The following is a 15,169-nucleotide window of genomic DNA, read 5'->3' as shown; positions in this document are numbered from 1 at the left end:
TAGAGAGCTTTGACATTTAGACCTGCTTGGGAAGGTGGCAGGGACCCTGCAAGGGAGGCTATGTGTCATCAGCAGTAGGTACCCAGGGGAAACAGCCACCTCACAGCCTGTGTTTCTAACAAGCAATAAAAAGCCACTTCACATAAATGCAGTGCGATTTTCTTTTCCTCCTAGCAGGTTTATTTTCCCCTTCTCTCCTAAGTGCCTTGGGGATTGCTCACTGGGGGATGATACCCTGGGAAAAAACACGCGAGTGCTGCCAAGTGCTGGGCCCAGTGGGTTTCTGTTCTTTGCTAAGACACATCCCTAAAAGGCTGGTGAATCTGTTAGAGAGTAGCAGCAGGTTATTCTGGAGGACAGAAAACAACCAATGAGGAGAGGTCAGGACATGCCTGTGCCCCCAGTCTGTGACTGCGTTGTGGTTTAGCCATCAGGCAGCTAATACAACCACAGTGTCATTCACTCACTCCCCACAGTGGGATGGAGCAAGAATTGAAAAGGAAAAAAAAAAGGTGAAAACTTGTGCATTGAGTCAAAGAGGTTTAATAGGACAGAAAAGGAAGACAATAATAATAAAAGACCATGCAGAACAAGTGATGCACAACACAATCGCTCATCAACTGAAGCCAATCCTCAGCTAGTTCTCAAACCAGACTGCCTCCTGGCCAACTCCCCAGTTATGTACTGAGCATCAAGTTATATGGTATGGAATATGTCTTTGTGGGAGTCAACTGTCCTGGCTGTGTCCCCTCCCAGCTTCTTGGGTGCCCCCACCTTATCACTGGCAGGCCAGTATAAGAAGCTGCAGAGTCCCAGACTGCTTGGTAACAACTAAAACCAACAGTCATCAACATTATTCTCAGACTGAGTCCAAAATGCAGCACTATACCAACTGCTAGAAAGAAAGTTAACTCTATCCCAGCTGAAACCAGGACAGACTGTTCTGTATGTGCACGGCTTCGGTCACCAGGGAAAACTCAGTCTCAGAGTTCCAGAGCTGGGATTCTTTTAACCGTGCCAATAAATGTTTTGACCTGATTTGCAACTCTGTTTCAGCCAAGCCCTCATTTAACCCAGCCTGTAAAACACACAAAAGTTCCACCAGATTCGTGCTGTCCCTCGTCTTCCAGCTCGTCCTAAGCAGAGCAGAGTCTCCAGAACTGAGAATGGTTTCTAAAAAAAAGCCTGCAACCCAGAACATGCATGTACATAATGTCTATAGAAACTACTTCATTGCATCCATTGCTGTTCCAGAGTGGACTGCATCAAACAATAGAGTTACTGTGCACTATCAAACTACCAGACAACTAATTAGGTCAGGAATAGAAGAAGCAAATGGAGAGATGATTCAACTGTTGTTCATAAGACCCATATGACAAGAAAGATGCCTCATCTAGATTCCTCACTAGTAGTAAGCATACACTTTGTGTAGTTTTGACTATAAAGGCAATTTTAAAAAGAATTATGCCACTGCCCACTGAAATATTCTTTGGAGTTAAGCTAGGCTCTGCCAAATCAATTGGCCTGCCTGACCTATATATTCTGCCTATTGACATGCAGCCTGCTTTACTCTTTTGGCAGTTGTTTCAGCAAAAACTCAATGTGCTGATCTCTAGAGGACAAGGACAGGCCAATTACTGGAAATGGGAAGCAAGTTTAGTGCCAGTGACCTGCCTTGACATGAAATTGCCACCTCCATGGCACTGTCATGCTCTAGTACCAATCTCTTTCCTGCACAAAAGGTTTCAGCCCTAAGCACAGAGGATGGAGAGATGCAGCGTTCACTTTTACCTCCCTTCCTAATCTCTTTCTTCCCCCTGTTATCTAGCACCTAGAGCAAGAGAAACACGAACTAAGGAGGCGATTTGAGAACAAAGAAGGAGAATGGGAAGGAAGAGTGTCTGAACTGGAAAGTGATGTGAAGCAGCTGCAGGATGAGCTGGAGAGGCAGCAGGTTCACCTGCGGGAAGCCGACCGGGAGAAGACACGGGCTGTCCAGGAACTCTCCGAACAGAACCAAAGACTCCTGGACCAGCTCAGCAGGGTGAGTCACTGGGGCACACTGAGGGCAAGCACCCAGCCACCTTGGCCACAGGAAAGGTTTGCAGCTCAGCTATAAACCACCTTTCAGGCAAATAAACAGGAGAGAGTCCTCTTTAAGGGGGTGGAAGGGGGAAGTTTCTGCTTCTGGTCAGATGACATGGGTGTCCCTATAAAACATGCTGCCTTTAAACTGAACTTGACACCTTGAAGGAGTGCTCCATCATTTCATCAGCAAAACAGTTGGGTTTCTGGGTTCAGTGGTCATTTACTGCATAGACGTGTCTCTCAACTGTTATTCCTCAACTGGTTTTGTACATAAAACTGGAAAAATCTGTGTCTAATTTGTAAATAGGCTGAACAAGTGTAGCAGCCCAGAATAAGGCTAATCTGTGAGTTGATAGGCTTTTTGCTGGCCTCCCATTTTTGTCTATAATGTTTGTAGAAATTAACATACATCATCTCATTCTAAAATGGTGCATCCCTCCAGATAACTTTGCCATTGTTAGATGTGTGAGAACCTACTGAAATTCCTCTGAACTGGTATGTTTCAAAGAGCTTAACTTTCCTCTGAATGAAAGAGGATTTAGGTGAAGCTGCTACAAATCAGCCTAATTGACTGAATACTTCCAGCATGGGTTTCTGACAGCAAAAGACTTCAGAGTTTCTGCCTCCTTCCCCAGAAGTTAACCTGTCTTCTAGAAGTAAGACCCTTCTTTATCTCCACACTGGGCAGTTAGTACAAACCCTAATTTTAATGCTAGAGAGCACAGTTACTCCAGCAGATGAAAGCATTTTCTTCTCACCAGTTGCTTATCCCATAGATAAAACATAGAAAAACAACACACACCACAGACTTATGCTGAAGAGGCCCACCTAATGTTTAAAAGCACATTTCAGACTAAGTTCTGTTAGAAGTGAGTCTTGGGGCTGACACAGTGATTTGCTTAAGGAAAGAGCTGAAACCTCATTCACAACACTAGGAGCAGAAGACTCTGAAATGGGCCAAGTGTACAGGTCTCATCACTTGCCCTCAAGCAATCTGGGTATGCTGCTTTCCTGTGTCTCTGCAGGTAAGAGCAGCAGGTCTTGGGTATAACACTCTGTACTGGCACTCAAAGAAATCATTCCTCATTCTGCTATAGATTTTCTGAAAAAGCTGCTTAGTCTGGCAGATTTTTTTTTAACTGTCTTAAAAAGAAAATAAACACCCAAACCCAACAACCCAACCCTCTACATTTTCCTTAACCTAGAAAGTCTGCCAAGTTTATCCATGATTTTAAAGGAATAACCCTCAAGTGCAGCAGATGAGCTAGTGAAGATCTCTTACCCCTTCTCTGTACACAACACATTTCACATACAACATGAATGAGAGATTCCACCCTTGCAGAAATCCTGGGTTAGGTCAAGTTTCTTATCCCAGGCTAAGAACTTGGCTCCTGGCAGATTTGAAGTGTATGTGATTTTCTGTGTATACAGAATTTCCAACACTGGCAGAGAGATGTAAGATTTATTATGGCCCCAGCATAAGCATCAACCAAAAGATCAGTCTAAGGGACAGGAGAAAAAAACCAAGACAGCTTGCTTTGGGCTTTAAATCACATGGTATTATCCTCACATGACACTTGTGCTACAGGAGTCTCACAGCCCAGATGCTTGGAAAGCCACTCAGCTAAGCTTTGTGCAAAGGAACCACCAAGTTAGGTCTACTAGCATGCAGTGTCCAACCATGGGGTTTGTTCCCTTAACTCCTTATTTTTGCTGCCAAAATTAGTATTCATCCACCCACTTCAGAACTGCCACATCCCAGGAAAACGTTGAATCCTGGTGCTGCCCTCACTGCTCTAGCCCAGCCCTGCTCCCAGCCTGGAGGACTGTTCTCCAATGCAGACGATGCAGACTGATAGACAGCTTATGCTTGCTGAGGCACAATGTGGTGCTCATTCAGTTTGTCCCCTGGCCAAAACCTGCTAGTAACTTAAATAATGCAACAGCTACAGGAAGGGTGTAAAACAGTCTTCCTGGAGTCGTGAGAATCTGGGCAAATTGAAACAGAGTTGGGAACAGGCTGTTGTCATTCACCCAGGACTTCAGTTAAGGCTTTTTTAAATCTCAGCATAATTTTAACACTTGATTACTGGGTGCTGAGTATTGCACAGTTGCTGCTCCATTGTGTAGTCATAGCCTTATTTGTCTGGTCTCTTATGCTGAAGAGGTTATGCATGTAATCCTTGAGGCAGTGGTAGTGCTTAAACCCTGCACCCACAGAGTTCTGGCTCCTGTTAGTACTTAGTCTTTCAATACATAAAAAGGACAACTACAGCTGCATACATGTGCTTGCCTACAGATGTATTGCCATGGGCTGGAGTCTTACTAGGGATCACAAGCTGAGCAGTGGGAGAGGGAAAAACCCTACAAAGGAGGACTATTACAGCTTCTGAGAACTTTGAGGTGTTGCTAGTATCCTCCTTGCGTTCCTGGCTCTGTATTTTGCATCACAAAAGGGTTATGAGGAGTTTGGGGTAAGGCAGCGAAAGCCTTATTCAGAGCCAGAGCCTCAGTTCTGCCCCATCCTACATGGTATACCCTATTAGAGGCTTCACTCATAAACCAGAAAGAAAGGTTCCTCTCTGGTGTAAGTCATCCTATACTAGTATGTAAAAGCTCTTTAAATTTGAATTTTGACAGTTTTTAAAAGTTAACACCTCATGGCCCAATTTCACAGTACTGGAGCATCTCTCCCCTGAGCAAGGTACTCCCTTGGCACTAGGCTGTGTATGTCAAATGACAGTCTCAGACTCATGAGCTACCAGCCCACACAGTCCTCCTTGCTACTTCTGGGGTTTAGCCCCCTTTACCTCAAAGCAGGGCAACATCCACCATCTCTTTCATCCTAATCCTCCTCCTTCCTCCTGCTGTGATAATCCTTTCACCAGCTAATTATGTTTTAAGACTTTTTTTTTAACCCTGCCTTCCCCAGGGATGAAAGGCCAACCCAAGCACAGTTTTCATCTAAACCTGGCACAAACACTAACCAACCAAGCACACAGTCCCACACACCCACACAAGGATAGCAAAGGGACCTGGAAAGCTCTGTCTTGCAATTAAAGCAAGGGACTGACAAAAATTTCCATCCTTGATTCTGGAAAAGACTGATAAAGAAAACTCCAGGATAGGGATTTGAAGTCTGTTCCAATCTCTAAAAATGGGGATAACTGTCTTGCCTTAGACTCAACAAGAGGCTAAAATAAGGTCTGTAAAATTATTTGAGGCCTTCAGAAAAGATAATGGTATAGGAGGACTTTACATATCTAATAATATTAAGTAGGCGATAAGGAACTTTGACTCATCTTGAAATACAGCCTCTGGTGTGGCTTTTAGCAGAACAGATACTGCCCAGGGTTATAGCAGTATTAAACCACAGGGAAATTAGGTGGGCTGGACTGGGAGCTCATGGCAAAAGGCATGATTCAGGTGCCAAAGATCAAGTTTAAGATTCTCCACAGGAACCTTATTTTCAATTTGCTAAGTGATTATTAAAATCCCTTCTGCATGTTGATTTGCTTTCCCCCTCCCTGCCTCAGCACAGCAAAGCACATAGTAATTCAACAGCATGTCCACACCAAGCTAAATGCCTAGGAGAGCTGCAGAGCACATCACAAGCAGCGTGTCAGGGTATTTACCACTCACCATAAATGCTCAGGGACAACACACAAAAGTCAAAGTACAGCTTTGCTGAGGAAGACATGGCTTGGGAATTATTACGTGTTCTCTTTCAAGCTCTTTCATTCTCTCCCATCTGTTTCAGTTTCCCATTTGGAGGAAAAAAAAAACCTCCTATGCTTTCTGTCCTTTTAAGTTAGGAAATTTGGCAGGGGGGGTGGGTACAGGGAAACATCATCTCTTACATCTGCCCACAGCACCCAACACGCCAAGAGTCCTGTCCCCACCTTTGGGCTTCTCAGAGCTACTAGTGCAAATAACAACAAACAGCCCTCTTCCTATAATGAGGCAACATATTACTACTTTGTCAGGAAGTGAATGAAAAAAGACTTAACACTGTTTTTAAGTGGCTTCACCAGATGGCTTTCCCACACATTTCCTGCTACCAAGCTCGGGCTCCTGTAGCTGTTTGCTGCGTGCAGCTCAGGCAAGGATGTATCCTTCCCAGTTCAGTTAGGCTTCTTTTATGGTACACAGAGCATAAGGAAGCAATTTCACAATGTCAAGCTCAGGTAGTTCTTGCAATGAAAATGTGTTTTCAGTGGCAGGAAGAAGCATGTCATCTTGCACCACTGAAGTGGCTCTTTGTGTTCAGGGAGGAGCGCTCGGCTGCCGCCGCATCCCTCCGAGGAGCCCTCAATCACCAACTTCTTATATTCACTCATTCTAGTGCCAACATACTGCTACAAAGAATGAGGTGTTTCAGTCAATTTCTCTGGTACATCAAGAAAATGATCAGCCAGCCCACAAGTCTCCAAAGGAGGTTTTATTTGCTAGCCACAAAACCTTCCTTTCAGTAAGGTTTCAGTTGAAGGAGTTTTGTTTCTAACTTCTCACTGTGGCATGCAGCATACCTTCAGAGGACTGGCAGGCACTGCCTGGCTTTGATTTGAGAGAAACATGTTTTTATTCAAGAATGAGCTGACCATAAACTATTCTCCTTTCCAAATCACTTTTACTTTAAATACATCCTTTTTGTGGTCAACAGCACACTTATCAGAGAGGTGGCTCTGCTGTCAATGACTGATTTAAAGAGCTTTTTCTGAATGGTTGATTGTTGTCCATCAGCAGAAGAACAATGTTCATTAAGAAAACCAGACTAATAGTTGGAAAAATTACTGGAACAAGTGTGCTGGACAAGAGGCACTGCTTCTGCCATTACACCATGAGCTAGCTGGTCTTTAATTCCTTGTTTTACCTGCACAGATGTTTAATACAAATCTCTTTGTGTTTCATGTTTATTAAGTTGTCTCCAATGTCCCAGCAGGTCATATTAGGAAACTCCATGCTTAGCACAGGGGCAAGTCAAGCTGAATTCAAGTATTGCTTCAGAGGTTTTCTTTCTAAACAGAAGAGGATCCTGAGCAGACCTAGGCTCAAGAGGTGCTTTGACTAGACCCAGATTTCAAGGTCACCCCACTGGCTTTTCCATAGAACGCCTCTAGTTTTTGGTGTGGCTCCAAGTGTTTACCAGAGTTACTCTGTAAGGAACTCCATACTGAGCTATTTAATAGTGTCTGGAGTCCTGCATTGCAAATCTCCATCTGCATCACCTCTGAGCAATCTAAATTCAATGGAGGGAGGAAACTGCATGAGATCAGGCAGCATCCCTTCCTGGTGAAGGGGTTGAAGTACCTGCTTCTCGTGGTGACTAAGGTAGGGCTGCCCACTCCTTGGGGTGGGCAGACCCCCTTCAGGCATTGTTTCGTGCTTGGCATAAGGCACACTTCTGTTACACATAGTGGTGTGAGAGGAAAGCAGATGTCAGCACAAGACAGAGCCAAACACTGAAGCCAGCAAACCACATCCAGCATTCTCCAGCTCCCTGACCCTCCGGAGCATCATCAGATCCCTGCCCTGCATAACTAGATCCCCAATCACTCAGTGAATACTGATTAGTGCACATGCAGGAAAGGATCCTTTTCACCAGCTACTTCTTCCCCAGCAGAGAGCACTTGTTAATAATTCAGCTTCATGCCACATCAGGACTGGAGTTCTGAGGCTTCCTATGCTAAAGCTGTAAATATAGGACGTGACTGCAGCTGCGTGTTCTCGCCTGCAAAGTCCTTCAATGAAATGATTCAGTGCCTTAGAAGGTAATGAAGAAGCATCTTGAGGTCACTGCTGAGTGGCAGTCACCAGCCAGCCATCTAGAAGGCAGACAAGCAGGAAGAAAGGCTCAACCCTCTGCAGAGAGCCTGGCCAAGTCTGCAGCACCCATTAAAGCCCATTTTAGGCACCTAGAGTTTCAGGGGCTGGAAGAAGGCTATCTGGATACCAAAGCATAAATGCAGCAAGCACTAAAGAAGTGATTTCAGCCAAGGTGGTGGGAAGGCACCCCTACAGAGTTTGCCCAAGGATTTCACACCCAGATATTTCATATCACCCACAGGATTTTTACCTTTGTATCTTTTGATTTGAACATTAGTGAGCACTGAGGGAATGGGCAGAGAGCTGTACACAATAAAAGAGGATACACACTGCTTCTGAACCACAGCACAAAGCCCTCCCTAGAGAAAGGGTTAAAAAATTACTATTAAGGTAAAAAAAAAGTTACTGTTAAGGCAATGGAACGACAGAAATCCCTGCTCAGAGAAAAAACTGTATCATCCATCAGTCCCAGAGGCTGTGTGGGACCCTCATCCTCCCCCAGGGCAGCAAAGCAGGTACTCCACCATCCCCAGGGACCCCTTGCTGGTTGCTAGGTGACAGCACACCACACTCCCAGATGATGTTGCTGTGGCAACTGGCTGTGATTTCTCTGCTTGTAATGCCATGACAGTCAGCAGACACGCTGGGAGACGTACTTGTGACGTCCAAAGCAGGTGGGCGGGCAGCAGAGGTCCATCTGCCACCCCTGTGGGCTCGGCTGGCTGCCGGGATGTGCCCCCGGCAGCCGCTACTTCACCTCCCGATTTCCTCCCCTGTTCATGGGAATCTTTCCCTAAGAGTCACCCTGGAGATCACTCAGCCCAGGGCAGTCTATTGTCCACACCACCCACAATGAGCCTGCTGGGGGAAGGTAAACATTTTATTTCCTTGGCAAAGGGAGCACCTCGTGAGCAGGTCAGTCAGCCCACGTAAAGGTGACACCACCGAGGCTTGGCATAATGCATTCCCTCCCACGAGTCCAGCTCAGGGGGCACAGTGCAACAGAAATGATTAACTGCCAGAGCCACTTAGCCTCCATGCTGTGCACAGCTCATCTCACATCCTCAGAGGCTTGTCGTGCCTGGACGGAGCAGCAGAGACAGCCCTGAGACACCCCCAGAGCCCTCCTGCCCACCACACACACCTTGGGCAGCACATCAGCATGGAATGAGTGTCTGGAGGACAATCTAGGACAAGTATATGTAAGTGTTAACCACCTGGCAGTCTCAGCAGAGCCCAGCTTCCACCTCTAGCAAGTGGTTCTGGAAGTGGTCCAGGAGTTTCTGCAAGGCTTCCACCTTGAGACATTAGCAGCACCATTAAGACACAACCATCTGAAAGCAGGAATCCAACATGGAACCGAATGTGAACTTGTTCTGGGGTGAAGAAATAAAAATCTGAATGAGTCCTTCCCCTCCTGCACTGCACTAAAAATTTCAAGTGGCTATTCTGTTTGAGTCCAACTCTTTATGTTTACAGGACTTGCTTTATTATGCAGTAGCTCAGAGGTAGGAACACGTGGGCAGAAGAGATTATTTTTTTCAAACATTTCTGCTTATTCACACTTGCTGTAAACACTTCCTCCAGGAGATTCTAGAAAAGTAGGACACAGAAGGTGTTTGCATCCATTACTAGCTAGATCCAGAGCTAAACACGATTGAAGGCTTTGCAAATATCTACATAAGAAAAACCCAATTAAAAGCATTTGATCTTTCAAGAGTCATTCCAGGTTCTAAAGTTTGCACACCTTATAATGGAAGTCTTTAAATTCTTTTTGGTTTTAAAGTAGGATTGCTTTTTTCTTAATGCAATTTAGTAGACAATAGCTCAAGAGGGAGGTCTCTTCTACACTGAGAGCATATTTTGCCAGCTGTATTAGGTGCTCTGATTACCCATGAGAATTCATCATAGCACCCCCTTCCCAAACAGCCTAGAGCTTAATCAACATTTTGTTTAGAACAACATTTAGCAAAACCCAGATTATTCTGAAGGCAGATAAAGGGTCAGAGTGCCTTGCTAACTTCTGATGGGTGCCACCATGCCATACAGAGCTGGCTTACACTTGGCAGTACCACCCACAGGAATGGGAAATGCCACCAGAGGTGGGAACAGGAAACTATCTAGAGGTGACAGTACAACAGGAAACAACTGACAGGACATAAATCACATGACCTGTATGACAGAGGGACTGGGGTAAAAGGTTGCTCATAAATAGATGAAGAAAGCATTTAATTTGGAGGAGGTACAAGTTGGCCTACCAATTTCATTAATTATCCTCCTGTTAGAGGCTCAGTTCTGTAGCTACAGAGATCTGTACCAGATCTCTCTCATGGACAGGATCCCTGTGTCTGAGTTGGGGGACAGCCTGGGCAGAAGCATTGGGAATACTTCCAGTGACTGTACTCACTATTGCCTAGCTACTCATCCCTGAAAGGTTCTGATGTTGAAGCATGTAAATAACATTTTGTAAAGGAATAATTACTTGGATAGTTTCAGCTGGGCTGTAGTTCTACCAGTATCAGCACATTAATGCAGACATGCAATAGATTTCGAGCTATCACAGAACAGTTGCAAGATCTGGGGATACATGGATACCTAAGGCATCCAGTGCACTTGAATTTGCCCTTTAAAAATCATTTACTAGTTCCACTGTTCCACAGCTGATCTTAAAAAAAATGTGTTTTCCACATCTTCCCCCTTCCTTTTTTCCCCCCCCTCAGTCTGCCTTCCTGAATACATCTCAAAAATCAGTTAGAGCTTCAGTTCTTACCAGCCTCAGGCTGGTAGTTGCCTCTGCAGTTTTGTTTCTTAAGCTGGTAAGAGACCACGTTATCCCTCCATTCCTTTGGGGTTATAGCCTGGCCTCCACTTTCAGTACACCCAGATGGAAAAATTTAGCCTTGTGATTCCCTTGTTCTCTAAAGCCTTGGAAGTCTGTTCCTGAATCCACTTCCAGACTTGGCACAGTTTTGTAATAACAGGGGCGCTCTTAGAAAGCTTGGCAACTGTTTAGCCTAAGTTGTTCATATTTATTTGTTGAACAAAGCACCATTGTATGTGGCTGCCTACTAGCTCAGATCAAGGGAAACTGAAGTCTTCTGCAACCCAAGTACAGACCAGCACATTTGTGCTCTCACCAGGGCCACAAGGCAGGCACAAACCTTAAGACTTAATAGAGGGAAGAAACCCAGAGTCCCATTAGTTTTTGCAGATGAAGTGTTCCAGGACCAAGTAAACACCCACAAGTTTTAAAAGAATGGGGGTCTTTCAGAGAAGTACTTAGAGTTCTCCTTTGTTTCTTTACTTGATAGCAACTGTTTTGCATAGATTTTGCAACACCAGAAAACTGAAGCACTGAGAGACTACGCAACAATTGTCAGAGTAAGCCAATAAAACAAGACCCTATTACAGGAAAAATCTCCTCTCCACTTAAGTTGGCTGCAAAGAGTTTGAGCTTGATCTTAAAGAACAAGCATGAATTGCTTTTGGGTTTTGATTTGTTGGGTTGGGGTTGTTTTAAGCATGTATTAGGAATTTAGTGAGGTGTGTCCCATACTGAAAGTGTACCACCCCTGGTAAAAGCTATTAATACAGACATTACTCCTTTATAGAGTTTAAGCTTCATTTTCCATATTCCTTACATAAAATGACAGTGTGTATAAGTTGCAGGATAAGAATTAGATTAGACATTAAGAAAAATTTCCTGAGTAGAATATATGGCCCAGAGATGTTTCCATCAAAGGAAGCATTCAGGAAGTAGCCAAGTAGTTGCCAGTCAAACAGGGCTGGCCAATTTTTGCCTTGGGATGAAAAGAACTAGGCAAAGTTAAGTCTGAAAGACTGAGGTTTCTCTACCTTATATGTAGGCAAGACTTTCATCAGGTCAAGTCTTCTTGCTATTGATGAATATTGAAGGAAAGAGGCAGAGAAGCCTGAAGGAATATTCACAAGAACTAAGTGAACTCTATGGCTTTGGAACAGGCTCACGTTTTCATTCTACATGGGTATAAAGTACCTGAGGGGTGAAAATAAGCATAAACAGAGGACTAGTCAATGATAGATTCCAACATTTGCTTGAACATGAGCTCTCAGACACAGATGTTGGGACAGTTACACTTTTCAGCAGATTTATGTTTAGATGAAGCCAATGAGAAAGCCTGAAATGACTGTCATTGCTCAAAAGAAACTGTTTGTAAAATTTACCAGGGTGATATTTGCTCAGATAACATCTATTGATCAGCTGTGAAGTTGCATAGGGATTTCCTAACTCAAATTATTTCTGTAGCTTTTGACTCTAATCCAGAGAGGTTTATTTCCCTGGGATGAAACAGGATGTTTTATTTCACTTTGTGCACAAATTCTTCCCAAAAGTAGCGCTTCATGCTCTTTATTTCCCTCTCCACCTTCACACAAGGGATCAGACATCTCACTGAAGACTAATAAATATGCAGAGCTTTAAGAGCTCAAGGCAAATACTTATGAAATTGATGAGTTCATTAATGCTACTTCTTCCTGGGGTGCTTCTGTTCCTGAAGCACTGGCCCCACTGCCACAGGCCCTCACCCAGAGCTGCAGACAAGGAGGCATCTCCCAGTCTTGGGTTGCTTTTGTCAACCACTGCTGCAACAAACCACTGACCCCACAGCTGCTGAGCTACTGCCTATTCATCCTGGTCAAGGCAAGACAAGCCCAAAAGCATGGAGGAATGAGCTCAGTCTGGAGAAACAGGTGTAAAAGGATAATATACACTTGGGAACAGATTGTTTTGATTTTTTTACTCTCCCAGATGCAATTGCATATCTCTGGTGCTTTAAAAGCAAAGCGAACAGGCACCTCAGGATGACTCATGCAGCACCAATCCCTTCACATACAGCCCATGCTGGACACAGACCCCAAAACAAGCAATTAGGGAGCGGTGCCATTGAGGAGCAGGACTGGAGCCAGGCAGAAAGGTTGCTCACAGACCATTCTTTTGGGAGGTTGGAACAGACCAGCCAAGCACCATTCTACTTTGAACCCCTTGAAGGGGAAGCACCTGCTACTGCAGAAACCTCTATTAAGATTATAGCCACTGATTCATACAATCTAAAACAACTCCTCAAAACCCACCTACAGAGGATTAACAGGTTGATGGACTTCATTTAAAGAGACCTCCTTGCATTCCAGGCATTATCCAGTGCAGCTCAGAGCTGCTTACTGAGATTAGCTCTGGCACCATGAGACACAGCCCATCAGCTACAGGCTAGCTCTTAGCAGCTCCTTCCTTTCAAAGCAGTCATCAGGCTTTGAAAACTTGGGAAATTCCTCCTGTTTTCCCAGCCTTCATAATCCTCCATCAAGAGACAGTACCACAGACTAAGAAGGTCAGGCTGTGGAGGAAGAAGACAGGCAGCGTTTCTCTCTTTGTTATAGGTCACTGCTTCAACAAGGGAAAGCAAGATTTGCCCAGTGTGGGACAGTTCCAGGTCACACAGGTTTAGTTGTCCTGGTCCCAGACACAGATCTCCTCCATCAGGCTGTGCACCTTGTGTGAAACATCATGCCTTAAAGCCTTCTGCATCAGCTTCTCCAAATGAAGACAGTCAACCTCCTGCTTCTTTTAATCTCCCTAAGCAGAGCTATAAGCCACTCCAGGTCAGGGAAAACAGCCTAATCTGACCAAAATGCCTGCTCAGATGCACATACCAAGTCTCCTGTGATATTAACCCTACCCACAGCTCTGGGAATGCAACATAAGCACCCACAGCCAGCTGGCCATTGTACAACTGGGGACAGGGAAGGAGGAAACAGCTGGTTAAGCTGGAAAGACATTTCCAAAGCACACACACATCTATGCCTGCATACACTCCACTCTTCCCTCACCTCACTTGACATACAAGACATTCATGTGAGGCACCTGCTAGTATTTCAGGCAGGTGAAGTGGGCAGTTTTCATTAGGCCTGTGTCAGCCCCACAGCCTGAAATGTCTCCTTTATCCTCACACAGCCTGCTGATGCTGCAGAGTGTGGGCAGCCTTGTCTGCCCCTCTGTGTGACAGTGGGTGAGGCCACTGCAGCATCCCTTGGAAACATCAAGGCCAACTTGCTGCTGCTTTAATACCAGGGGGAAATTTTACTTGTGTCTCAGCCTCCCATATTCACCACAGATGAGGCAGTACTTCAAAGGCACTCTAATAATCACTTTTGGTACATTCCAGCAGCATAGTTAGGCAAATGTCCATAAATACCCTTCTCACATATCTTGTCTCACTGAGATTATCCTTGTCTCCTTGGCAACTGTCAGATGATGTATAATGCTAGCAGGGATTAGCCCCAATGAGCCTTATAACCCTCCTGTAAATTCCTGCTCTGTGAAGAGACCTGGCCAAACACTCTTCTTTCCTGGTAACGTTAAAGCGTTGCCATAAACAATATTAAATCCAAGAACTTTTCAGTTAATCTAAGTAAGGAAACCGGTAGGGAGCTTCACAAATGGTGGTATTTGTCTTGTCCTCCACACAAGCAAGTTTGAGATGTGTGGATATATTTGGTGTTTCACAGCTTGACATGTAAAGTACTGATTCAAAACACAGCTTAAGAGAAGGCTTCTGCTGAAAACTTGGGCTCTAATGTCTTTATCTCCTTTGTCCCTTGGTGCCAGTGGGGATCACGCTGGGAAATTGCAAATCCCCACAAGAGCTTAACAAACTTATGCTGTGCCTTAACCTATTCATTTCCAAAAACCAGCCTGGATTCAGGTCAGCACTTGAAATCCATGTGCAAACTCTGTCTGACACTAGTTGTACTGAGACCTTTCTGTCTCTGAGCCAGCAGCTATGGACTGTGCCCCTCACACCCCACTCCTCCAGCAGACACAACCAAAGCATCAAGTCAGGGAGGTACAGCCCAAACAACATAAGCTTTCTGCAAGTGAAGTATTTTGGTGTTTCATACTATATTTGGGCCTGGGGAGAAAGTTGCTTGTGTTTTGGTACCCCATTTGGCCTGCCTGAACAGTCAGAGCAGGCTTTTGTCACACATGGTACTAACATCACCCAGGTGAGACCTGTCCCCACATAGGAAACAGTTATGCCAGGGTAGGGAACCAAGCATTATACATTAAATGTTAAGGGTTGAACTACTAAGTGATAACAATCTGTGGTGCACAAGTGACACAGTTAAACTATTTGTTCCTTTTTCAGTCCATTTGAATCTTAATAATGTCCCAGCTGGGAGAGATCTGCTCTAACTTAACAGAACAAACAAATGTATGCAG

The 15,169-nt window shown here is 44.7% G+C and overlaps 1 protein-coding gene across 1 annotated transcript in view; it reads left to right on the top strand.

Annotated features, from left to right (window-relative positions):
* BICDL1 (BICD family like cargo adaptor 1) overlaps positions 1–15,169 on the top strand; it is a gene marked incomplete at both ends in the record, with an annotated part of 46,280 nt that overhangs the window by 3,686 nt on the left and 27,425 nt on the right. Inside the window, one exon of the mRNA XM_084271895.1 lies at positions 1,829–2,044. Within this exon, the coding sequence (XP_084128021.1) occupies positions 1,829–2,044 (216 nt within the window). The remainder of the gene's footprint in view (positions 1–1,828; positions 2,045–15,169) is intronic.

This window comes from Gallinula chloropus (assembly GCF_964237585.1).
Source record: "Gallinula chloropus genome assembly, chromosome: 17".
Classification (NCBI taxonomy): Eukaryota; Metazoa; Chordata; class Aves; order Gruiformes; family Rallidae; genus Gallinula; species Gallinula chloropus.
The sequence above is the reverse complement of the archived record's forward strand: the minus strand, read 5'-3'. Positions and strand labels throughout refer to the sequence as shown.